The following is a 26,434-nucleotide window of genomic DNA, read 5'->3' as shown; positions in this document are numbered from 1 at the left end:
TCCACGCGGACCTCCTGAAGCTGCATCTGCAGTGTGACCAGCAGCTCCCTGGGCTCTTTGTGTGCGCACTGGGATTTGAGGAGTCCTGCTCCCTACAAGGAAGGACATTCCAGAAGCAAAAGCTAAACCTTGGTGCCCAAGCCAGGATCGCTACCCTCTCCCTCCTTCATCTGCTGGTCTCCCCTTGGCATTGATAACTAGATGTCCTTGATGTCCCACGCGTCCCTGACTTTTCTTCCAAGGCACCTCTGGGTAGTCGAGAACCTCCAACCTTTCTGCTAGCCCCTTGGTACATGAATCAGTTGCTCTATCCAGGGACTCCATTTGGCATTGGGCGCGATCGCAATGCTGTGGTGTAGAGAGGGACGTTTCTGCCATTTCGGCCCTTCTGAACCCCCATCCTCAGCTGGCCCTATCCCTTCTCGGCCTTTGTCTGACCCACTCACCCTGCAGACCCTTTGATCTGACTTGTGTGGTCTCCTTTTATGCCTCTACCCTCCCTAAAACATGCCTATTTTCAGGGCTTCTTAGAAGCACCAGCTTCTTAGCAGGAAGCACAGCAGCTTCATGCCTGCAAACCCTGTAAATGGCATTAATCTTGGATTTCATGTATGCACTGTCATTCGTTTATCTGTTTCATCTGGTGCTGGCCTGGCTCCCCCAGTCAGTTGACAAAAAGCATTTGATTGTACCATTCTTTCCCCACTGCACTGAAAGATACTTTCTTGAGTCTCATAAACACAAGGAGCCACCCATACTGCTTCAAGCTAGTTTGGTTGAAAAATAAGAATATTATTTGCTTTTCCTTTCATCTGCCAGAAGGGTGAAAGAAAATTTTAAATTTGTGGCTGTGATAAGGTCTTCTAAGCATCTGCGGAAAACCCTTAAGGATTCAAAATGTGATTCAAAACAGTTAACTGATAGGGAGCTCTGGTGGCCTAGTGTGGCAAAAAGTTGTACTGCAATCCCAGAGGTACACGGTTTGAATCCACCAAAGGCTCTGCTGGAGAAGGAGGGGCAATCTCCTCCTGTACTAGTCAGATTCTATTTGATGGTACACACACCAAAACAAACAAACAAACAAACAAACAAACAAAACAAAACAACCACCAAAAAACCCAACCAACCAACCAAACAAAAAACAAACAAAATAGTCAGCTGATGTTGTTAGGTACCTTCTGGGCGATTCTGACTCGTAGCGATCCTATATATGAGAGGACAACACACTGCCCAGCCTGGCAGGCTCACACTGTGCGCCTGTGTCCATCCATCTCCTGGGGGCCTTCCTTTTTATGCCCTGACCTTCTAGTTTAGAGAGGCGCTTGTGTTGAATCATTCTCTAGGGACTGGCTTCTTCTGATAACATGTGCTTAACTGAAATAGGATTATGTGATTAGTTTGGTGACTCAATGAGGCAAACATTTCCTTAATTATTAGGCTAATTAAGATTATTTTGTTGATTTTTCTTATCTCCTACCTACAAGTAAACCTCAGCTCTGTTTGTGAGAAGGAAAGGCTGCTATGAGAGCGAGGCTTGGTGGCTTGGTGGTAAGCACTTGAGCCGCCAGCTCAAAGATTTGAATCCACTAGTTTCTCCCTGGAAGAAAGATAGGCAGTCTCCTCCAGTGCGATTTACCACCTCTAGAAACCTGCAGGAGAGGAAGACCCTCGATGAGATGGATCGATTCTGTGAGTAGAGTGGTGGGAATGAATGTGTTTGAGATGGCGAGGTTGGCACAGGATAGAATGGCGTTTAGGGCTCTTGTACATAGGGTCGCTATGAGTCACAAACAACTCGATGGCACATAACAACAACAGCAACAACAACAACAACAGAAGCTTGCTTTAGAGTCAGCTCTGGGTCGCTTCCAACTCAGTGGTATAAGACAACAGCATGTGGGGGTAGCTCTGGTGGCCTAGTGGTAAGGAGCTATGCTGCCAAGCCAAAGGCACACGATGGACAGTTAATTCCCAGGTGATTCCCTGCCTCTGAAAATCTGCTGAAGAGTCAACTCTGAGTCAGTTCTGACTTGACAGCACTTAACACCCATGTGTGAAGGGCCAATCCTTGGAAAAAGTCATCTTGTCATCATGCTTGGAAAGGGAGGGTCAGTGAAGGAGAAAGACCCTCAACAAGATGGATTGACACAGTGACTGCAGCAATGGGTTTCAAGTATGTCAGAGATGATGAGGATGGCACAGGAATAGGACAGGGTTCAGATCTGTTGTTCTTAGAATCACTGTTATGTCGTAGTCCACATCTAATAACAGCAGCACGTATACCTTGATCTTCTGTAATTGGATTTTTCTTGTTTATTTTTAATTCCTGTGACAACTTGTGAGAATTACCCAGGAAGTAAGTGGATGGCCACTTGGTAAGGCTGAGGAATTTGCCCATATCCACACAACCAGTTAGGAGTCTATTTGAACTCATGTCTCCAGGGTTTGAACCCATGTCTACTGAATCCATGCACATCATACACTCTCATTTTCCCTTGACTCTGTGTGCATATGTGTATGTTTTCTTGAGCAGCCTGGAAATACCCATCCTCAATTGTTTCTCACTTTAGTCTCTTTGTAAATGGTATTGTTTTTTTTAGCACATCAAGTCTCCACTGTCTTCTTTGAGGTAGTTTTTCCTGCTTTGACCTTCTGCTGCCTTACGACATGAGTGCATGTGTTGTAAATACCTCCGTATTCTGTCCATGCTCTGCTCTGCGGTAGTGCTGAGCCAGTCAAGTATAGGGCTGGCCTCTTGCTCTTTGTTTTTTTTATCATTGATCAAATGCTGACTCACAGTAAGCACTTACTTTGTGACATGCCAAGGCACTGTGGTTTGGTGATAGAATTCGTGCTGTACCTTAGAGAGACCCTGGGTTCGATTCCTGGCTGTTGTTTCTTATGAACAGATACCACCCTTATATCAGTATAAGATTGTGTGTTACTCTGATGTTGAACAAGTTTTAGTGGATCAGCCTAGGTAAGAGTAGGAAGAAAAGCCTAGCAATCTATTTCTGAAATTAGTGAGTAAAAACCATATGGATGTTAGTAATTCAGTCTTCATCTGATTACAGAGATGATATAAGACTGACATTGCTTCATTCCATGTGTCACATGCTACCATTAGCTACTATCAGGTCACCTCTTTAGGACTTCATGCATAATGGAACGAAGCAGTGTCAGTCTTGTGTCATCTCTGTAATCAGATGTAGACTGGATTGTTGACATCCACAGGGTTTTTACTGACCAGTTTTGAGAAATAGATTGTTAGGCTTTTCTTCCTACTCTTAGCCTGATCCACTGAAACTTCTTCAACATCAAAGCAACATGCAAGCCTACACTGACAAAAAGGTGCTGGCTGTGCCCTTGGCTCCACAACCAACAATCTTGGTACCAGCAGCCAGGAAATCAAATGATGAATTGCATTGGGAAAGTCTCTTGTCAGGGACCTCTCCAGAGTACTGAAGAACAATCATGTCTTTCTGGAGACCAGTGTGCACCTGATCCAGGTCATGGTCTTCGCAGTTACTTGCTATGCGTCAGAAGGCTGGACAGTGACTAGGGATGATAGAAGGAGAATTGATGCCTTTGAGCTGTGGTGCTGGAGAAGAGTATTGAATATACCATGGACTGCTAGGAGAATAAACAGGTTCATGCTAGAGAGGGTGAAGCCAGGTTGCTCCTTGGAGGCAAGGATTTTGAAGCTCTGTCTGACATACTCTGGGCATGTTGCAAGGAGGGACCATTCCTTGCAGAGGGATGTCATATTTGGGGGTGAGCAGGGACAGCGCAAGAGAGGAAGACCCTGGATGAGACAGATTGACTCAGACTGACTAAGGTAATGAGGGTGAATGTGTTGGAGATGATGAGATTGGCTCAGGATAGAGCAGGGTTCAGAGCTGTAGTACATAGGGTCACTATGAGCTGCAAATTACTTGACGGCACATAACAACATTAAATGGTGGGAAGCTTTAGAAATCAGATACAATAAGAATTTTTCAGTGTTCATGTTGACTCCATCAAGTTGACTCCAACTCATAGATATATAGAATGAAACCCTATTTGATCCTGTGCTGTTTGCACAGTGCCGGCTGTGCTTTGGCCTGTTGTTGTAGTCATTCTATCAATCTATCTCATTGAGGGTCTTCCCCTTTCCTGAAACCATATGGGGCAGTTCTGTTCTGTATTGGACCACTATGAATTGATGGCCTGGAGCTCCAGTGGTTTAGTGATCGGAAGTTACACTGCCAGCCCGAAGGCAGGACTTTTGGATTGACCTGAAGAAAGAAGACAGACAGTCTCCTCCCTCGTGATTTACAGCCTGTGTAAGGGTCAGTTCAGCTCTGAGTCAGTTCTGACTCAACGAGATGTAACAACATGAATCGATGAGAACAGGGGGCTCTGTGGGTAGAGGGCTGCCAGCTCTTTGTCTTCTGCATCCCCTGGGTGAGTTTGAATGTCAAAACTTTTGGTTAGGACTGAATGCTTAACTGTTCCACCATCAGGACTCCTTTTAGGATATACATTCCTATCTCTTTTGAGTACTTCAGTTCCAGATTCTTAAATATATGTATAAACTAGGAAATGAAAAAGAAAACACAACCTAACTTGTTGCCATTGAGTTGGAACTGATGCATAGCTGACCCTCCAGACGGTTTTGGGAGACTGTAAATCTGAGGGAGGAGATTGCCCATTTTTCTCCCAGGAAGCAGTTGGCAGATTCGACCTGCCTGCCTTTGGGTTGATGGCAAAAATGTCCTTACCATGAAGCCACCAGAAATATTTATACTACCACTTACTAGCTTATGTAGATTTCAAGTGGATGTTTAACATCTTTTAGCTTCATATTTCCTATCTTCAAAATAGGAGTAGTAATAGCCACCTGACAGAATGTTTGTGAGGACGCAGTGACTTAAAGTGCTTTGTGTGGTCAGGGCTCCAGAGATCAATGCTTAATGCGTTCATGGCTGTTTCGATGTAGGTGAAGGTGGGTTTGGGACGCCCATATGAATTTTGCAGTATTTCCATGTAAATGGATTTAGAAGCCTCATCTGGAAAGGCATGGCACACGTTGCTTTGTTCTACTTCATTTCATTTTTTAAATCAGCTCTGAAAATGTCTTTAGCCTTAGTACTCTGGTTGGAAAAACAAATTCTCCAGAGTCAGTGCTGGCTGTGGCCTCATTTAGGAAATATAGTTTTAGGGAAATGGCCTCAGGAAGGCACACAGCTGTACAATCAGAAGACACATTATGCAACGTGCTGCGTTGATAGGGTTGGTGGGCACATCACCCACTTCGGCGAGATGAGCCGTTTCCCAGTCAGCCGCAGCCAGAATTCAGAGAACGTGAGAGACACGTTGGCGGCACTTTCGTCCCTCCAGCCTCTCCCTCCCTTGACTCAAACGTGAATGTGTAAGATGAATACCGCTTTCTGAGTGTGTTTCAGCAATGCTTCCCACATAGAGACCCTGGTTCCTGTGGATGCAGCTGTCTTCAAAATATTTTTATGATGTTTGTTGAACATGAAATATAGAACTTAAGAACTACCCCCCCAAAAAAAACCCAACCCATAACTAAAAAAAGAATGCAGGTTTCAATATGATTTTCATCTCAATGTCAAGAAAACCACTGTACTGATAGGTAACATTATGATAGATGGAGAAAGATTGAAACTGTCAACGACTTCATTCTACATGGATCCACATTTAACACCCTTGGTACCAGCAGTCAGGAAAGCAGGAGACGTCTTGCACTGGGAAGGTCTGCAATTAGGGACCTGTTCAAAAATTATTAGGGAGTAATTATGTCAGTTTGAGGACTAAGGTGTGTGTCTGATTCAGGCCATAACCTTTCTGATCACTTGCTACCCATCTGAGAGTTGGACAATGAATAATGAATAACTATGATAAAAGAAGTATTGATGGCTTTGAACTGTGGTGTTGGAGAAGAGTGCTGAACATCGCATTGTCATCGAAGAGAACAAACAATATGTCTTGGAGATGGTACAGCCGGAGTGCTATTTGGAGGCAGGAATGGTGAGGCTTCACCTCACAAACTTTGGGGCGTAGTGTGGGACATGATGCTGGGAAGGTGGAGGGTCAGAGAAGGAGAGGAAGACCATTGACCAGATGGATAGACATGGTGACTGCCGCAATGGGCTCTAGTGTGTCAGGAAGTGTGAGGATGGCACAGGATAGGACAGGGTTCAGATCTGTTGTTTGTAGGGTCGCCATGGGTCACACTTGACTTGATGGGACCTACCACATCATAGCAGTAGAACGTCCACCTTCTTGACTGGAATAATATATAATCTTAACCCTAGCTAATTCATTCTTAAGAATAATTAGCTTTTTAAAGTAATTTCATATAGTACCTTACAAAAACATAAATGAAACAAACAAAAAAAAAGAGATAGTTTCAGAGGGGAAAAAGACATATTACTCCAGTAGGATTCAGGAGGCTGTAATTCACATGGGAGGAGATTACTCATCTTTCTCCCAAGGAGACACTGAAGGATTTAAACCTCCAGAGACATTGCCTTTGGGTTGGGAATGGAATACTCTTTCTTAGTGTACTTTAAAAAATATAGATGATTGCCACCTAGTGGCTAATGGTCAGACAGTGTATCATGGAAAAGAACTATGGTGGCAATTATGACAGTTGTAAAATTTGAGCCCAAGTCTATATCTGTTTGCTAACATGTGGCATAGGCTTTGGTGGCCTAGTGGCAAGAAGCGGTGCTGAAATCCATAAGGCACGCAGTTCTAGGCCACCAGCTGCTCCGTGGGAGAAGGATGGACAATCTCCTCCCATGCAATTAACTGCCTCTGAAAACCCACAGGAGGGTCAGCATTGAACTGGTTCTGACACTATAGTAAACAACAACAACAACAATGTGTGATGAGGGAGCCCTGGCATAGTCTATGGGGAATTGCACTGCTGATGTAAAAACTGCTATTTTCTGGTGGTTAAAGTCCCTAAGAGAAGGAAGGACGGTCTCTTCCCATATAGCCTCAGAAATCCAGTGGAGGGTCAGATAGCTGTATTTGTGTGTGTTCCCGCATGCACGTGTGGTAAGGTTAACTTGATAGTTAACCATAGGACTACTAGCCACAAAGTTAACAGTTCAACCCATCCAGAAACGCCTCTGAGTTAAGGCCTGGTGATCTGTTGCCAGCCCCATGGAAGAGTTCTGTCTGTTCTGCATAGGTCACCATGAGTCAGAATTAAGAGACAAATAAAAACAACAGTGCAGCCCAGGGCTCCACACTGCAGAGTGACATCGAACACGGGAACAGAACAGATTCTTAGAATTTAGCACATTGAGTGAGGTTTAAGATGCCACGTGTAGGTGTGGACGTGGAGAGTGGGGTAAATGCCTCTCTTCCTGCATAGCTTCTTGTGGAATATAGTCTCAGTTTTCTTACATGTGAGAAGAAAGGAAAAAGGGCCTTTGGAACCCTCCTTTAGCCTATGTCAATTCTAGGCTTGTGATGTACTGGGCAGAAGAAAGAAGGCACCAGGCTGTGGCTGATCATCAACTTGTTGGTAGCATGTTTTCTCTTGATATTTTGTGGCATGAAAGTTTTGCTTTATGCTCTTGCTGGCTGTGGGAAGTTCAGTGTTGATGGATATTAATGAACCAGTGGAGTGTTTAATTCCCTCTTCCTTTCAGCCAGAAGGTGCACTTGGCTCAGATAATAAGGTGGAAGGAACATGACCTCATGATTGTGAAGTTTACCAGGGAGACAATTCAAGCCCTCCTGGGACACTTCAACTCTGTCCTGTAGAGTCACTCTCAAGACTCAAGAACTCAAGTGCAAACTCATTGCCACTAATTTGAAACTAAAATCATCATAGCTGACTCTTTTTGTTAGTTTTGGGGAACTATATAATGTATATAAATGTTTGTATAAAACACAAAGTACAGGTACAAAACACAATGTATGTCAATGATTGTATACAAATCAATAAAAAAGGCAAAAAAAGAATAGCTGGGGCAAATATGAAATTACTATAAACAATAGGTACATAGTACCCAGGGAGTGAAAGAAGGAGTGGGGCCTGGATTGTCCAGAGAAGTCAAGGAAAGCTTTGAGGAGGAAGGAGCTCTTAAACTGAGGCTGCAGGCAGAGTGGGAGTTGACCAGTGGAAGGGTTGCTCTGAAGGGAGAGATGCACATAGATGCCAGGCAGGGGCAGGGCACATTACAGGAACCAAAAGAGACCCTGGCACTGACTGGGCAGTGGAGGGAGACAGAGGGGTAACCCTGTGAGTCATCTCAGGTCTTTATCCTCAGCACTGAGAAGTCTCACAGGTATCACTGTGGGGCTGAATGATAGATAGGGCAGAGAACTGAGGGGAGAGGGATAAAGCAGACCAGAGGAGGCAGTTACACCCAGGAAGTAAGGATGTTCGGTTTGGGGCTTGGTGATAGTCAGGGGTGGGGTGGGGGTGGAAGTGAGAAGAAGTGAAAGTTGCTTAAGAGGGAAAATGGATAGCCTTGAATGGGCTGTGGAGCAGGAAGGAGTCCCCATGAAGGGAGAGGCCAGAATGCCAAGCTCGTGTGTAGAATGAACGGTGGTGTGCCCTGCCAACCTTGGAGACACAGGAAGAGGCCCTCAGCTGTTTGAGGAGAGCCTTGGGCAGGGAGTTTGGTTCTGTGTTGAGTGGGTGTTATGTGATGTGTGGGGCTGTGGAATATACCTGCGTTTCCATCTCTTAGCTCAGTCATGGGTCCTCTGTCCTGGCAAATATCAGGTGCTCTGAGGGCAATCCAGTTTGTGTTGCTGTGTCTAGTCAGTTCAGCTCAGCAGAGTTTGAAAGCCACAGTGCCAGCCTGGTCACAGACACTCCTTGGGGTATATTATGGCATGAATACACTCGCTGATAGTTCTGGATGCTTTCTGGATACAAGATGATGAGGCACAGAGGATGTGATTGGAGGTTTCAGAGAAACAAGGGCTTAGTTAGGTTTGGGGACCTAGGTAGTCAGGTGCTGTCCTTGGCAATTAATCTGGTCAACTTCAGTTTCTAAGTCCAACAGTGAACACATACGACTTGCGTAGCAGATGTTTTTGTTATTGTTAGGTGCTAGTGAGTCAGTTATGACTCTGAATAGCAGATCTGAACCTTGCCCTCTCCAGCGCCATCCGCAGGATGTCTGATGTGCTCTAACCTCTAGTTATTGTCACTGTGTCAGTCTGTCTTACTGAGAGACTTCCTCTCTCCCCCTGGCCCTCCACTTTTCCCTGTGTGAGCACTTAAATACAGTTTGAGTCACTTTGAGGCCACAGGAGGGTACACTGAGAAGAAATAGAACTGTTTTTGTTATTGCTGAGTACCATTGAGGTGGAACCCACTCATAGCTGACTCTCCAGTGGGTTTTCAGACACTGGAAAAGATGGCTTATCTTCCTGCCATGGAGCAGCTGGTAGATGTGAACTGTGTACCTTTAGGTTGGCAGCATAGTTCCTTACTACTAAGCCACCAGGGTTAAAGGCTCTGTGGAACCTTTCATTATGTGGCTATATATATGTGTGCGTGCACGTGTGTGTGTGTGTGTGTGTGTGTGTGTGTGTGTGTGTGTAGGTGTGCTCCTGTGCTTTATATCAGGAGAGGAAACAGAAAAGGCACACATTGCAGTATTGCTGGTAAAACTTGGAAATTTATATTCCTATTTAAAAATTGCAGTTATTAGTGAGGAAGGATCATGGTTGCTTAAATTCTCTTAAGCCCTTTGAGATCTGTCAGTAGAGGAAAAGGGTGTGGCGTCAACAGGGAGAAGGGGCGTTTCCACTGGCCTCTGCGTGAACTGGCAGCCCAAGGAGTCTTCGAGCTACTTCTGTCCCCCTTGCCATTCTGGTCTTCCTGCTCAGCGTGACTGAGCCTTCCGACTCTCGCCTTCCCCCAGATGCCAGCAATTGTGACATCCCTGCTCCAGTCAAATATTCTGCCTTTCTAGCAACAAATGTTTCCGTGGAGTAAATATTATTGACTGCTGCGTCTTGTGCTGCCTGAACATGAAGGAGTGAGGTTATATGATCCGGGTGCCACAGAGCCTGGCCCGCACCTGGCTATTGCCAGCCCCTCCCCAGCGCTGTCCTCTGACTGGGTGCAGGCCAGACCCCCTTGCTCATCTCAGTGGGGAGTTGTAAACATTTTACAGGATACCATCCATCCATCCTTTTGGGGTGAAGTAGTCAAGATGCAATGACATTTAAAAAAAATTGTAATTTTTTTTGAGTGAAAGTTTACAAATGGTACTGGTTTTTCATTCATTCATCTGTAGACATTTTGCTTTAGAATGTGAATTAGAATGAGTAGTTTATCACAATGTCTAATCAAACTTAGTGTATAAGCAATGACATTAGACTCTTCTTGTTCTGCTGTCTCCTGCTTCATTATAGGTAATAGAGAGAGGTTTATCTCAGTGAGACTGAGGTCGCATGCTGCTCCCACATGCCGTAAGGATCTCTCTTCAAGAATTTAGGATTGAGCCACAGTGGATTTCTTAGGGGCTGTGTGCTTTTGTTGCTATGTGAGGTTGAGTTGGAACTGACCCTTCAGTGGGATTTTAGAGGCTTTAAATCACGCAGGACGAGATTGCCCACCTTTCTTCTATGGAGCAGCTGGTAGGTTTGAACTGCATTGCATGCCTTTGGGATGGCAGCGCAGCTCCTCACTAGGCCACCAGAGCGTCCCTGTGTGCTGTTAGGTCAGTAAACACAGATCGTCACACCTTCAGTAGTTCTGTAGATCTTGTTACCAAAAGAGTCACATACTAGGAGAGAGTAGCCCAGCCTTGCCTAGACCTGAGGTCTGTGGTGTACAGGGTGTTTATACCGACAGTGTGTGTCACCGAGTTCTCCTGACAGAGCCATGGGCTAAGTCAGACTGACAGCTTTTGACAGATGCTGTAACAGGGACACCATGACTAATGAGGAGTTTTTGCATATCTGGTTAAGTGGTGGAGCTGAAACTTAAACCCAGAAGCCACAGCGGTAATGATGGGGTGAATGCATAGTTTAGAAAGGCATGTGTTAACTGATGGCCAGAGCCCTATGGAATGCAAGTGGAGAAGGATCATTTTACAAAAATGCATAAATTCTTTCTAGAGATTATATCCTGCCACCTCTCATGGCTGTGGAGTCAGAACCGATGTGTAGTTCACTGTCCATTGGGTTTCCGAGGCTATAAATTACATGAGAAGAGTTTGTTTCTCTCTCTCTCTCTCTCTCTCTCTCTCTCTCTCTCTCACATGGATCTGCTGGTGGCTTCAAACCACCAGGTTAGTTGGCAGTGCGACTCCTTATAGTTCATGCCACAAGGCCCTTATCTGAACAGTTGGGGAATGGATTTTGAGCAAGCCAAATAACAGGTAACACTCAAGCTTGTGCTGACTGTCTTTTAATTTTCCAGTACTGGAATTCTTTCCTTGCTCTCCTGCCCTCACTGCTCTCCAGCCCAGTACTGACTCCAGTGCCCACTCCCAGTCTCCATCAGTAGATCATTGTTGTTGTTGTTGTATACTGTGAGTTCAGAACTGACCCATAGCTGACCCTCCAGCGAGTTTTCAGAGGCAGTCAGTTGCACAGGAGGAGATTGCTCCTTTTTCTTCCATAGAGTAGCTGTGTGCCTTACGGTTGGCAACACAATTCCTTACCATGAAGCCACCTATCAAAGGGGCTGGCCCCTTTTATCAGCTGCATGGAACCCACATTGCTTTTCTGGTTTGAGCTGTAGCGGGTATGTCTGTGCCTCTAAACAGTGAAATCAAGTTACCTTCTGGTCATCCAGTAAAAGGCCTGGACCTGGCTCAGTGGGCCCTTCCCGTGTCCTCCTGAGGACGGCCCCACAATAGCCCATTGTGTGAGACTAGCTGCTCCTTGATCCTCATTGGCAGCTGCCTGTGGCCGCTCAGCTTTTCAGGTGTAGCTTTTTCATGCTGGAACCTGGAACTTTCCCAAACCCGGTTATGTTTCTCCTTTTCTTCTCCTTGCTTTGTGGAGATGATTGTCCAGCTTGGGTCTTTCTTGCTCTGCTGGAGAGGCACAGGACAGTTACCTGGAAGAGAAACATACCTGCTTTTATCTAGGCCTGCCTTCCTGAGTCCTCATCAGGGCAACAACACTGTGGAATAAATACAACAGGTCTGCAATTTCAGCTACACTGAACCATGCTTTGGCATTCTTGAGGGACATATTTCCATACTGAAGTTCTCTCTCTTCTTCCTCCGGCTTTAGATTTCTCTTTCTTTCCTTCTTAGCCCCACTGCTGTAAAATGCTTTTGACTCCTTAGTGACTCTACAGAGTTTCCAAGGCTGTACTTCTTTGTGAAAGCAGGTAGCCACATCTTTCTCTTGTGGAGTGGTTTGTGGCTTTGAACCACCCACCTTTTGGTTAGCAACCAACCAGTTTAACTCCTGTCCCACCAGGACTCTTTCCTTCCTGCAGTTCAGATTCTCAAATGCATCTGTTTCTGTCTTGAGTTGCTCTAGAGAGGCTTGTGTTCTGAGTTCCTTAGCTTGGACTGGTCAGTTTTGAGTGCAGCCAGAATCCTCTGCCAGCATCTTGACTTTGGCAAAGACTCTGGTGGCCTAGTGGCAAGAAGCTGTGCTGCAGTCCTGAAGGCACATGGTTTGAGGCCACCAGCTGCTCCACAGGAGAAAGATGGACATTCTCCTCCCGTGTGATTTACTGCCTCTGAAAAGCTGCTGGAGGGTCAGCTATGAGTCAGTTCCAACTCAGTGGTACACAACAACAATGCATGGATGTGGTGGAAATATGAAGAGAGGGAGAGAACATTACTGGTTCTTTGCACCTGCCTTGTCCTTCTCCAGTCCCTGCTTGCCTGCCTTTTGGTATAGTGTGCCTTACTCAAGCCCCAGTTTGGTAGAACCCACATCATCAGAGCTGATGAGAGGGCAGTTCAAGAGCTGGGACTGCTGGTCTCCTTCCTGTATCCACAGCCCAGCATGACGGGCCTGGCCTCTCCACCAGCAGCCATTGCTTGGAATGAAGTTGGGCTCGGAGCACAGGGACTGGATGTGCATACACTCATTTATTTCTCACATACTGAGGGGTCAGCACTGTCAGGTACGCAGAGAAGAAGATATAAATTCAGGAGACGAAAGACATAGCTCCTCATCTCGGGACCAGCCTGACGATGAAAAAGAAAAAAATGCTGAGCTCATAGACATTTATATTTCTGTATGTGTTTGCTAGACTGGTCTCTGAAACCAGAATACAGATATTTTTCCTCCCTTCTAGAATATTTTATTAAAGTCAGGCCTTGTTAGCAGTTATGCTTCATATTTGCCTCCTTTGGGAATTTCAATAAAATGCCATTTCCCCTTCGATGAGGGTAACATGTAGCAGGGTAATTTGAATGATTAGCCTAATCTGCAGGAAGGCTGCACACAGAATTCAGTTAAGTACATTTGTACTGAGCAGTGTCTGCCAGTGCACTTAAAAAGTACCTGGATGGTTTATACTTTGAACAGAAGCCAAGGGCTCACGAAGGATCATTGGCTTTTATTACTTCATTATATGAAAGCTTGTTTTTAAAATTTGACAAGGACCTCAGAGAGCTTTCTTTATAGACACCATGTGTGGGGAGTGTTTCTGCCCCGACCCCAAACATCGCTGAGGCCTCGTTCATGTGGTAGAGCGTGGCGACCTGGGGAAATTGTTTGTGGAGGAATTTGTCAGACTGTTCAGGGAGGGTTCTGAGGACACGCTCTCTGCTGTGCTTGGGTTGACACAGGAAGTCAGCTGGCCTTGTGCCAAGCCCTTGCCTTCAGCTTTGCCAGGACACCCAAGCTAACATCAGCTTGTGTTGTGGAGCCAGATGAGTACCATAGGTCAGGAACTACGAAGTCCCTTCTGCCTCATTAGACCCCCGAGTCAGTCTCAGAGTAGAACTGTGCTCCTCAGAATTTCCAGCAGCTTAAATTTTATTTTAATGCTAGACTTTTCTTCCTAGGACCCTCTGGGTTGACTCACTCCCAACTTTTTGGTTAGCGGCTGAGCATATTAATTATCTGCATCACTCAGACCTAGGGGGGAGGGGTTGTGAAGTCACACATTTAAACAGCTATAATCGGCACTCTTAGAGGGTCCTTGGCTGTCCAGACCTGCAGGGCTGTGGGTGCTGCATGGGCCCTGACCCGGGCTCCTCTGCGACCTCCTTAGACCTATCAGTTCCCACATGTGTCAAATGGGATGACCGGGACCCATTGTGTAATTATAGCTATGCCAAGCACTGTTAAAGCAAATATAACTACATAAGCTTCTGAAGCAGGAAAGTGCTTGATATTATAAATAGATATTTGCTATATTGAATTGCTGTATCTATATCTGTATCTGCTCGCACATACACACTAACATGTACGGACTATATTCGTATTTATGGAACTCTGGTGGTGGCTTCTTATAGCCAGTTATACTGCTTATCCAAAGCCTGTGTGTCTCTAGTAGTTTAAATTCATCAGTTGCTCCTCGGGAGAAAGATGAGCAGTCACCATGCATTGCGTTTACTGCCTCCGGAAACCTAATGGAGCTTGCTGTGAGTGTACAGCGTCCCGGGAAAAGTGAGGTTTTGATCCTGCATACACAGAGAGACTATATACATATGTGATGGTGGTCATTGTGTACCATCAGGTAGGAGTTGACTTACAACTGACCCCCCCCCCCCAGTGGGTTTTCAACATTAATAAATTGTGAGGAGCTTGCCCATCTTTCTTCTGTGGCAGCTGGTGGATTCCAGCCTTGTGCCTTTGGACTGGAAGCAGAGCTCCTTAGCTATACACCAAGCCATCAGATCTCCTTATAACTGTGTATACAGATACTTATACATATATACATGCACATACACATACACACACAAAATGTATATTTTAATGGGCTCAGGAACACATCTGCTATATTAACAGAGTAAAAGTGAACAAATAGGAAAGTCTATATTTTAGAAACTCATGTTTTTGTTTTTTTAATTTTATTATTTTGTGTGTGTGTGCCATCAAATCAGATCTGACTGGTACAGGAGGAGATTGCCCCTCCTTCTCCAACAGAATATCTGGTGGACTCGAACCGTGTACCTCTGGGATTGCAGTGCAGCTTCTTTGCATCTAGGCCACCAGCTCCCTGAAACTCATGTTTTTCTGTTTTTCTTTCTAGATTTGTCTTCAGCAAAGCGGAAATTTGCAGATTCTTTAAATGAATTTAAATTTCAGTGCATTGGAGATGCAGAAACGGATGACGAAATGTGTATAGGTAAGTACTAGCCTTCCATAAGAAACAAATCCCTTGTTTGGCACACTGTCAGTGTCCTAGCAGGACATTTTTCCTGGGAAAGGATGTGGCTGAAGTTAATAAATAAAGACATCCACAGTAGCTGTGGAGGGGGCAGAGTTATGGGGTGGCTCAGGGCTTGGGTATTCTGGAAATCTCCCAGAATATGGAAATTCCGTGTTCTCAGGCCTGCAGGAGAAAACGTGAGATTTTCCTGTGAGACTGCTGTCCCCACCTTCTTTTTACTTTGTTCTTCTGACTGGTTTGGTGACATTCTCTCCTCCTCTCCCCTACTCCCAAGTACTGAGAACAAAAGCAAAATGTAGGTAGGGGAGATGAGAGAAGAGTTAGACCTGAGATTGCAAAATTATAACTTGTGGTCTGAAATTAGGTTCCTGTGGGTTTTCTTTTTTGATTGTTTGGCTTTTGGCCCCCCAAAATCAAATTACTATATACATGGAATGTATATAAATTTCCAGCTTTCTTTGAAAAGTCAGAGATACTGCCCAAGGGTCCCCCACCGTAGCACAGCAGCAGTTGTCTAAAGCTGGGTAAGCTGCTTGTCACTTCTCTCTTCAAACTGGGTGTGACAGCAGTGCCCAGCTTCCTGTGGTCCTCACCTCCCCACCCCCTCTTCTTCCCCTCACCAGAGGCTAGGGTGAGTCACCATTTATCATTTTGTTTATGTTGTTCCACACTTCACCGCCTGCCTGTATTCTGTAGTACTGAGCTCAGACATTTTTACTATCAAGCCATCTCTCTTTACCAAGCCCTACTCTTTAGATCTGACTATTATTTTATTTGGTACATCTTGAGTACAGTATGCAAGCAAAAGATTATTGTGGGGTTGTTTTTTTTTAATAAAATTTTCTTTTAATTGTGATTTTAATGAAAATTTACAGAGAAGTTAGATTTTCATTCATTCATTGTTGCTCTTTTTACCCCCTCCCTTTCCCTTCCCCCTTTTTACCACCTCCCTTTTTAAAAAAATTTTCATTCATTGTTGCACAATTACCTAATTCCCCTCCCCCAGTCTTCTTTGCAATGATGTATCTCTTATTCTGGGCTGTTGTCCTACATATAATGATTAGTTAGATATTCATTTGAAACAGTTCTATTGCATTGAAACAGATGAAAAATACTGGTTTTGCTAACTGAATTAATTTATGATATGTTTGTTGAGACCCTGTACTATACAGAACAGGCAGGGTCTGGGGATAAGCAAAGATAGTTAGGAGACAGCTGAGAAATGCATCAATGAATATGCATTAGTTTAACTCTTAGATGTCTGCAAGCTTTTCACAGTGTGGTGCAAGTGTCCTTAGTTATCCACAGGGTTGTTGCACTGGATACTTAGCACCTTTACTGATAATTCTGGTGAAGGAGACTCTACACCTCTGACTACCTCTCCGAGCTCCTTTCTGTTCCGTAAAGTAGGTTGAGGACTCAGAGAGGAGCAACCCAAGGAGAAGTCACAAAGGTGGCTTGCATTGCCAATGGCACTGTTTGTTTAGATCTGGTGCCAAAGAAAATGTTGAGTTCTGACGCAGCCCCACAACAAAGGTTAAAGGGGTCAGCTCCAGGGCAGGAAATCCTTCACCTTCTAAGTGGAATTCTGCCCCTTCCAGCTAGGGGCCCGAGCACACTTAATTTCCTGGAAGAAATTCTTGCCTAGCCAGAGTGCCAAGTGGAGTTATCCTGTATTTTGGGGTTATCCTTAGTGTGTAATGATTAAAAGGAAGGGAAACTTGGGAAGCAGTTGACATTAGGCCACTCAGTGCACTAAGAGATTTAAGTAAAAATTGCTCTAGCTGGAGCGGAAGGCTCCCAGAGGCCCATTGCCCTCCTTCTGCTTCATGGCCCATTTTTCTTTTCCAGCAGGGTCTTTGCAGGAGTTTGCCACTGTGCTCAGGAATCTTGAGGATGAACGGATACGGATGGTGAGTATGACTTGACAGGTCTTGACTGAGACCTTATGGTTACATCCAGGGGGCAAGGGATTGGTTGTCAGAAGAACTGAGTTCAAATCTAGGCTCTACCACTTGAGTGCTAGGAGCTCTGGAGCAAGCCTAGTCTTTGAGCTCTGGTTTCCCCACCTTTGGAATGGGCATTTTACTACCTGCTTTGCAGGGTCTAGAGCCTTTTGTAAATGGTTAAGGGCACCGTGTGTAATTTTAGCATGGCGTTGTTGTGCATAGAGTATATGACTTAAGGTTGAACTTTTTGAATTATTTTTCTTTCTTAGTACATCAGCAAGGATGGATTACTTAATAATCAATAAGCAGAGTAAGCACAGAATTACTCATGTTTATTTACAATTCTGTAATGAACAATTTCACACAACGTTCACCACAGTATACACACACACACACACACACACACACACACACACATGAATCTGCCCACTGCAGATTAGTAAGCAAACACAAGTAAGCCCCTGCTTCCCTTGCTTATTAAGTATTAAGTAATATGATCCTGGGCTTCTGCTCTTTCCTGGCAGGACAGAATTGAAGGGATCCTACTCTGTTCTCCCCCTTGTAAAAAGAATGTGGCTGGTGTAGGGTTGGCCTGACCTTCTCTAATGGCACAAAGGGGAACAGTCTCCATCCAACATCTACTGCATCAAACCAGTTTGTTCGAGGTCAGATATGCTTCCACCTACTTTTGTCAGTTCCTAACACCAGCTATCCTTCCCTGAGCTCTCACTTCTCTGCTGCTAATCTGTTGGAATGGCCATATAGAACTCATAGAACCATACTCAAAGTTGTGAGATTTAGTAGAGAAGTCAGTATGTAGCTTGGAAATAGGACACAGTTATTCAGTCAGTGCAGCTTCTGAAGTGTTCACACAGGCTCTTTGACTTCCAGCCTCTCAAATCCCCATCGGTGTTAAAAAGCCCTCTGTCCTGCCAATGATGGTATCTCCTCCCAGTCCTCCAGCAGGTTGGGTCAAGGCTATGGCTCTGACTCTGTGGGTTGACAGTTAGGTCTTGCTTCTCTTCTGCTGTGATGTGTCAATTTCTGGTCCGTTTCCATCTCACACAGACATCTGTGTCCCTGAAGGATGCAAACTGCATTCTTGGCTTCTTTCTTTTGATAGTGAAATTCTTAGCACCTTGTTTCTAAACCAGCTCAATATAAGCCCAGCAGGAGACAAGACTGACCAATCCCATCGCTAGTGTCTGCACACACACCATATCTGTATATTTCCACCCACCACATACTGTTCACGTGGAAGAGTAATGATGCTCACATTATTAGCATAGTTCTCCCCAGGCATGTAGTGAAAGTCAAAGCTGTGGGCTAGAAAAGCCATCTTGACAAACAACTGATTGTACCACACACCTTTATTAAATCTGCCCAAGAGCTCTATGAGGACTGTGGGCATTTCTTATTTTACTTTAAATTGTGAAGAATCTACAACAATGCTAGCTATGTAGTAGGCACTCACTAAAAGTAAAACAGTACGTGGTAAATGAAGATGACTGCAAAGAGAGGCTTGTGCACACTCAAAAATCAAATGCAGTGTTCCATATTGTTGTTTTTGTTTAAATTGGTTTGTATACAGAAATTTATTTAAATTGTGTTTCATTCATGCATATTGTGTTTTATACAATTTTCCCATTTACATTGTGCTTCCTACAATCATTCATACATGTTTTATTTTATATAATTACTTTTGATCTATGTCAGTTACTACCCCATCTCCTCAAGTCTCCAGTGAATCTTTCCTACCTTCACCTGACATCTACCCACTAAACTCTGTCTAGTGATTTCTGTCATTCTCCTTTTAAAGATATCTTTTGTGCCAAGATTTATTCTGATGTGGTCCAGCATTAATGGAGCAGAGATTCCATATCCACCGGAACTTTTTGCATGCTTTCCTTACATCCCTGAGATACTGACTTGAGATCCTTGGCTGGCTGTGTGCCCACTGGTCCCTGAAAGGCTCATCTCTGGGCTAAATTCCACTAGTGACATTGTTCTTCTCTTTCCACACTGATGGCTGACACTTGGAGCACAGTCAGCCAGGAAATTATGCAGCCAAGTACTTAATGTGCATTTTCTTTTTCAGACCGCACAATGGTTCTCTGAAGTGGTGTCTTATGTCACCCCCAATTCTTAGATGCAGAAGCTGCGGTTTTCATAGGTTTCATAGTCTAAGAATCAAGCTCAAGTCTGCTTTATACCAAATAACATGAGGACTTCTGTGAACTTCTAACTAAAATAGAAGCCTCTTACTCTTTGCCCTGCAGTGAGGCTGAGCTCTCTTTCCCTGGTTGCTCACTGCTGGTTTGTTGAACCGGAATCAGGAAGGTGGTGAAATCTGGAGGGTGGTGGCCACGGCAGGAGCCTGGTGATGGTGGGTGGAGTAGGGGAAAGCCTGTGTGTTTGTGCACGTGCTGATCCCTGAGAAGGGGAAGTGATTCTTTTGAGTCTGGTTCTTGGCTGAGTCACTGTTTAGGGATGGGGGGCGGGGAGTGGTGAGCAAACCAGGAAGAACACCCTGCAGATTGCTAGGGCCCCGTGCAAGGGAACAATGGCTGCATTATACTTTCCGGCTTGCCTCTGCAATTTTATTATTAATGTCAGTGAATCCAGTGTCTGCTGTTTCCGTCGAATAGTTAGCCATCACAAGCCCCTACCCGACCTCCTTGCCCCGTGACAACATCATCATCCATTGAGCTCATCTTAGCAAAGCTAGTCTTCTTTGAGCAGCTTTCCCTGACTCGGGGGTGTTTGAATACCCTTTCTCTCTTTTGGAAGGAGTCCTAATGGTGAAGTGCATAATGTGCTGGGCTGCTAACAGAAAGGCCAGCGGTTAGAATCCATCTGTCGTTCTATGAGAGAAAGATGGGCAGTCAGTCTCCTTCCATATGTACAGCCTCTAAATCCCAATGTAGGGTCACTCTGAATTGGAAGCAGTTCAACGGCCATGAGTTTGAGCTTCCTTTTTTGAATTCTGTCTTCTGAAGTTGCTGGATGGTATAAACAGGTAATGTTTGGTAACCAAAAGGTAGAAAGTTTATGTTTTCCCAGAGGTACCTTGGAAGAAGAGCCTGGTAAGCTACTTTTGATAAATCAGTTTGAAAGGCCCACGGAACATACTTGTACTCAGACACATGGAGTGGTCCTGATTCAAAGTCGATTCCATAGCAACGTGATTTGCTCATCATCTTCTCCACCCCCTGATGCTCACTGAACATGTCTGTGCCACGTAGTTTAGGTGAATTCTTCTAAGCCAGACAGTGTGCTTCTGCATTTCCAGCTTCTGCCACACTGCTTGCAACTGGGTGAACATTATTCAGTCATAGAGTCTTAGACCCAGAAGGGCCTGATTCATCACCATCTCCAGCCTGTCACTTGGCAGATGAGAAAACGGAAAGCTTATTAAGGCTGATAGCAGGACTGAGTCCTGATTCCCAGCTGAGCAGTGGAATGCGTTTGTATATTTTGCGTCTACTTGGGACCAGTTTCTCAACCTTGGGTAACCTTTGGGATATCTTGGAGAGTGTGCAGAATATTGATGTTTGAGAAAGGCCAGAGATTCTGATTTAATTGGTCAAGCGCTCTGGTGGCCTAGTGATAAGAAGGTGCACTGTAGGCCCAAAGGCATGCAGTTTGAAATCACCGGCTGCTCTGTGGAAGGTTGGATAGTCTTCTCCCATGCAATTTACTGCCTCTGTAAACCCACTGGAGGGTCAGCTATGGGTTGTTCAGGCTTAATAGCACACAACAACAGTGATAAAGAGTATGCCTTGGGCATTGGAATATTTTGAAAACCCTGAGATGATTCTAAACTCTAGGTAGGATTGAGGACCACTGACCTAGGGGGTCAGCACTCTGTTAGGAGCTTTAGAGACTTATGGCTAATTTATGGAAAAAACCAAGTGAACCAGCTGCTGTTGGGTGCTTTTGAGTTGGTTCCAGTTCGAAACAATCCTGTGTCTAGCAGAGCGAAGCACATCCCAGTCCTGTGGCCTTCTTTGCTCTTGTTACTATTTTGAGTCCATTGTTGCAACTACTGTGTCAGTTCTTCTCTTTGTGGATCTTCCTTGGTTTTGCTTGTCTTCTACTTTACCAAGCAGTATGTTCTTTGAGGCCTGATTTGTCCTGAGATGTCTACAGTATGTGAGAAGAATCTCACCATCTTTACTTCTGAGGAGAACTCTGGTTGCATTTATTCTAAAACCAATTTTGTTTGTTCTTCTGGTGATCTAAGATACTGTAAGGATTCTTTGCCAATACTGTAATTCAAAAGCATGAGTTCTGCTTTGGTTTTCCTTATTTCTTGTCCAGTTTTCATATGCATATAAGATCATTGAAAATACCATGGCTTGGATCAGGCCCACCTTAGTCTTCAGAGTTATGTCTTTGCTTTTGAAAACTTTAAAGAAGTCTTTTGCAGCTGATTTGCTCAATGAAATATATAATTTTATTTGGCCTCTGCACCCATGATCATTAATTGTGAATCCTTGACAATTCCAGTCTTTTGTGCATTTATCATGGTATTGCTTATTGATCCAGTTGTGAGGGCTCTTGTTTTATGAAGTGTAATCCATACTGAATGCTGGGGTGCTTCTCCTTCAACAAGCGAGTTGTTTTCATCTATATTTCACAGGTTGTTATTGAATATTTATGCACTCCTCACCCATGTTCTCCTGCTTCTTGGATTATTTGCAGCATACAGATTGAATAAGTGTTGTAAAAGAATACATCCCAGGGGCACACCTCCTAATTTTAAACGACACATTTAAACAACTGCATCCTGCTCAACATGCAAATTCCACATGTAGACAATCAGGATTCTGAAATGCCTATTTTTTGAAATGTTTTCTATGATATATTGTGATCCACAGAGTTGAGTGCCTTAACATAGTCATTGAAACATAGGTAAAACATCTTTCTAGTATTCTCTGTTCGTAGGGTTCCAGTGAAACTGCATCAAATAATAAAAATCAAGTTAAGTCGCAACTCTATTATTAAAATGAGTTTTCCTGAAATAAATGTCCAATTTGGGGAAAAAAAGGAAAAGTGAATCTGAAGACTTTCCTCATTTTGTCCACATTGTCCATTCACTCACTTGCTATGTCTGTCTAGAGTTTTTGGTATTCACATTCACTCACTTATTTTCATTGCAGTAGGGATGCATGCGATTCAGATAATAATGCTTTGTTGCAACAAGATTCCTGGAATAATTAGTTGAATGAGTAGTGAGCAATGAATGACGTGCGAGACAGAGTGTTAAATACTGGCCGTAGAAAAGACCATAGAGTCTTAGACCTCAAACAGTCCCAGCTACTCATTTTGCACATGAAGAAAGTTGAGTGCAGAGAGGTTAAATATTTTATCCATAGTCACACAGTGAGCAGCAGTTAAAAGAAATGAATTCATTTGTTGTTAGGTGCTATCAAATTGTCAGTGACGCAGCGTGAGCCTGTGAACAGCAGATTGAAACCTTGCGCTGTTCTGTGCCATCTTCTTAGTCTCTGCCATGCTCATTGTTGTTGTTGTTGTTGTTATGTGCTGTCAAGTCGTTTGTGACTCATAGCGACCCTATATACAACAGCTCTAGACCCTGCTCTATCCTGTGCCAATCGCACTGGATCTGACACTCCCATCCCGATTACCCCAGTCACTGAATCAATCCATCTCATAGAGGGCCTTCCTCTCCTGCGCCATCCCTCCACCCTCCCAAGCATGATATCCCTCTCTAAGGACATGTCCCTCCTTGCAACGTGCCCAAAGTATGTCAGACGAAGCCCCGAAATCCTTGCCTCCAAGGAGTTGCTTGGTTTAACCCTCTTCAGGATGATTCTGTTTGTTTTCTTGGCAGTCCATGGAACATTCAGTACTCTTCTCCAGCACCACAGCTCATTAACTTGGTGATTAAAAAATTTCCAGGTGCTTTGTTGCTCTAGCACTCTGCTGGGTTCTTGGGTATAATGGCAAGCAGTAAATAGAGGTTTTATGGTCAGCAGGGAAATCTTCTGCTATAAGTGTTTTCAAGAAAATACTTGGTAGAGTGGTGAGCAGCTTTTTTTGGATTGCATTGGTGGTTGGGAACAGCCTACTTTAATCTGAAGCTTTATAATAAAGAGCTAGCCATTTGAGGACTTGGGGACAAGATCGCTAAGGCAGAAGTACTGAGGGAGATGAGTTTAGTGCATTTTAAAATTGGAGAAGGCAGTGTGTCAGGATAGAGAATCTGAATAAGTGCATGCCGTGAAACGAAGTGGAGATGCAAACAGAGGTCAGGGCACAGGACACGTTGACCCCAGTGCAGACCAGGGTTGCACTTAGAAGGTTTGTCAGGTTGCCAGATGTCCAGTGGTGTTTTGTGTTATTTTTGTTTGTGTTTTTTTTTTGTTGTTGTTGTTTGTGTATGTGTTGTTAACCTAAGCTCAGGATTGAACCACTTTTTTTGAGGTGAATGGGGAACGCTAGAAGCATGTACTATCAAGAGTCTTTGAACGTCTTGTCCACTTTTTTTTAATAATCTTACTAGGACATTGATTTATTGTTGTTATAAAACCTCTTGTTTACTTTTTAAAAGTACTAAACCTTTCAAGGTCAAATTAATTTTTTATTAATTTTTTTAATTTTTGTTAGAAATTATGTGTTTTTAATAATGGAAGACATTAGAGATGAAAAGAAAAAAAATTAAGGCAATAAGGATTTTCGTATAATTCATTCTCTTTGTTGTTAAATTGAAACCAACTCCTAGCTGATGCTTCATTAGATTTCTGATCACATAGAAGGAGATTGCCCATCTTTCTCTGTTGGAGCTGCTTGTGGATTCGAACTACCAGAGAGACACGACCTTTAGCAGTGCACCCTATAGCCTACATCACCAGAGCTCCCTATAATTTGAACTCATTGTCATCAACATGGAACTGATTTATAGTTGACCCTCGTGGGGTTTCTGACGCTGTAAATTGCATTGGAGGCGGTTGCCCACCTTTCCCCCTGCAGAGCCCCTGGTAGGTTGAAATCACCAGAGAGGTGTGACCTTTGGGTTAGCAGGCCAACTCCCTGTGGCCTATGACATCAGAGCTCTTGTTTCCTAAAATTAGTGGGATAGAGTTAAAACTCAACTCACTGTCATCAAATTGGAGCCAATTCTTAGCTGACCCTCCGGTGGATTTTCAGAGGCCGAAAATCACATGACTAGAGTTGTCTCTCCCATTGAGCTGCTGGTGGATTCGAACTGCTGGCGAGGTGCTGCCTTTGGGGTTAGCAGTCTAACAACCAAAGGGCTATGCCACCATGTCTCATGTGAGGTCTCTGGTGCTGCGATTGGTGGAGTAAGGGTCCATTTCTGTAGATTCATGCAGTTAGGCCCCATCAGATAGCACCATGCACTAAAACCGGGATAGCAGTGCCCTACTAAACTCCAGAGACAGAAATGTCGGGAGACACTATGTGTCTGTCCCACATAGTTAAATCAGTTAAAAACTTTTTGTTTTTTCAAGTACACAGAAAATGTTAGGATAGCCTTTGTTGGTATTTGAAATTCTTTACCAAAAATGTTTGCAAGCTTATTTGAGACCTAGTCGGTTGATAATAGTTAGGGTTTATCTACTTTAAATATACAACATGGGCAAATAAGCACTGAAAAGACACTTGAAAATTAGACTAGTCTGTCACCAGCTGTCCTCTCTGTTCGCATGTTCGCTGAGGTTTTTAGAGTTCCTTGTTTTGACCTCCAAAGAATTGTTATTAATCAGGCCCAAAAGGAACTGATGACTAGACTTTGAATTGACATGCTCTTAAGTTCAAGTGTTGTGGGAAGTGAACTACACACACAGCATTGCTCAGGTTTTGAGCTAACATGCCATGGCTGTTGTACTTTACTGATCTGCTTTTGTGGGGTTCCCTCCCCTACTTTTTTTTTCTTTCCAGATTGAGAATGCCAGTGAAGTACTCATCACTCCCTTGGAGAAATTTCGAAAGGAGCAAATAGGAGCTGCTAAGGTAAGACCTTGTTCTTAGATTTCACCATGAGAAGTATGGGAAATACTGCTGCAACCCCACCTCCTTCCATAAATCTTATGCAGATAAGCCTGGGACTGTGTTGGAAGCTGGAGTGTCTGGGTGGTCAACCCCTGGAACAATCATTCTAGGATTTTGTTGTCTTATCTCTTGTTGCTGTTGTTAGGTACAGTCAAGTCAAGGACTCATAATGACCCTATGAACAACAAATATGAACCCTGTCCTATCCTGTGACGCCTTCACAATCTCTGACACACCTGAGCCCATCGTTGCCATCACTTTGTCAATCCACCAGTTAAGGGTCTTCCTTTTGTTCACCATCCCTGCACCTTCCCAAGCATGATATCCTTCTCATAGCAACATACCCAAAGTAAATGAAATCAAGTGTTATCATCTTTGCCCCAAGGAGTAGTCTGGCTGCACATTTTGCAAGACATATCAGTTTGTTTTGTTGGCAGTCCATGGGTATTAAGTACTCCATCACCACTGTTTAAAGACATCAGTGCTTCTTCTGTCGTCCTTATTCACTCTCCAGCTCTCAGCAGCATAGCCAGTAATTGAAAAGACCATGGCCTAAATGAGGCGTACTTTAGTCCTCAAACTAACATCATTGCTCCTCAATAATTTGGAGAGGCCCCTGATTGTAGACTTTGCTAGTGCAATACATCTGATCTCCTTGACTACAGTGTTACAGGTCACCTGCAAGCATTGTGTTTTCATTGCAGTGATGTTGTTGTTGTTATGTGCCGTCGAGTCGCTTGCGACTCATAGCGAACCTATGTACAACAGCCCTAAACCCTGCTCTATCCTGCGCCAACCGCACTGCCTCTGATACACCCATCACGAGTGCCCCAGTCACTGAATCAATCCATCTCATAGAGGGTCTTCTCCTCCTGCGCTGTGCCTCCACTCTACCCAGCATGATGTCCCTCTCTAAAGACCTATCTCTCCTTACATGTCCAAATTATGTCAGACAAAGCCCCAGAGTACTTGACTCCAAGGAGTAGCCTGGTTTAACCCTCTCCAGGATGAATCTGTTTGTTTTCTTGGCAGTCCAGGGTACATTCAATACTCTTTTCCAGCACCACAGCTAAAAGGCATCAATTCTCCTTCTATCCTCCCTACTCATTGTCCGACTCTCTGA

The 26,434-nt window shown here is 44.2% G+C and overlaps 1 protein-coding gene across 2 annotated transcripts in view; it reads left to right on the top strand.

Moving 5' to 3' along the window:
• ARHGAP26 (Rho GTPase activating protein 26) overlaps positions 1-26,434 on the top strand; it is a 636,281-nt gene that overhangs the window by 145,108 nt on the left and 464,739 nt on the right. For both annotated transcript variants that reach the window (XM_006891116.1, XM_006891115.1), the window contains exons 2-4: positions 15,182-15,277; positions 17,174-17,235; positions 25,201-25,272. In XM_006891116.1, the coding sequence (XP_006891178.1) occupies positions 15,182-15,277; positions 17,174-17,235; positions 25,201-25,272 (230 nt within the window). The remainder of the gene's footprint in view (positions 1-15,181; positions 15,278-17,173; positions 17,236-25,200; positions 25,273-26,434) is intronic.

The sequence above is a fragment of the Elephantulus edwardii genome, unplaced genomic scaffold (assembly GCF_000299155.1).
Source record: "Elephantulus edwardii isolate Elephantulus edwardi_28Jun2011 unplaced genomic scaffold, EleEdw1.0 scaffold00095, whole genome shotgun sequence".
NCBI classification, from domain to species: Eukaryota; Metazoa; Chordata; class Mammalia; order Macroscelidea; family Macroscelididae; genus Elephantulus; species Elephantulus edwardii.
This window is presented reverse-complemented; position numbering and strand designations above follow the sequence as displayed.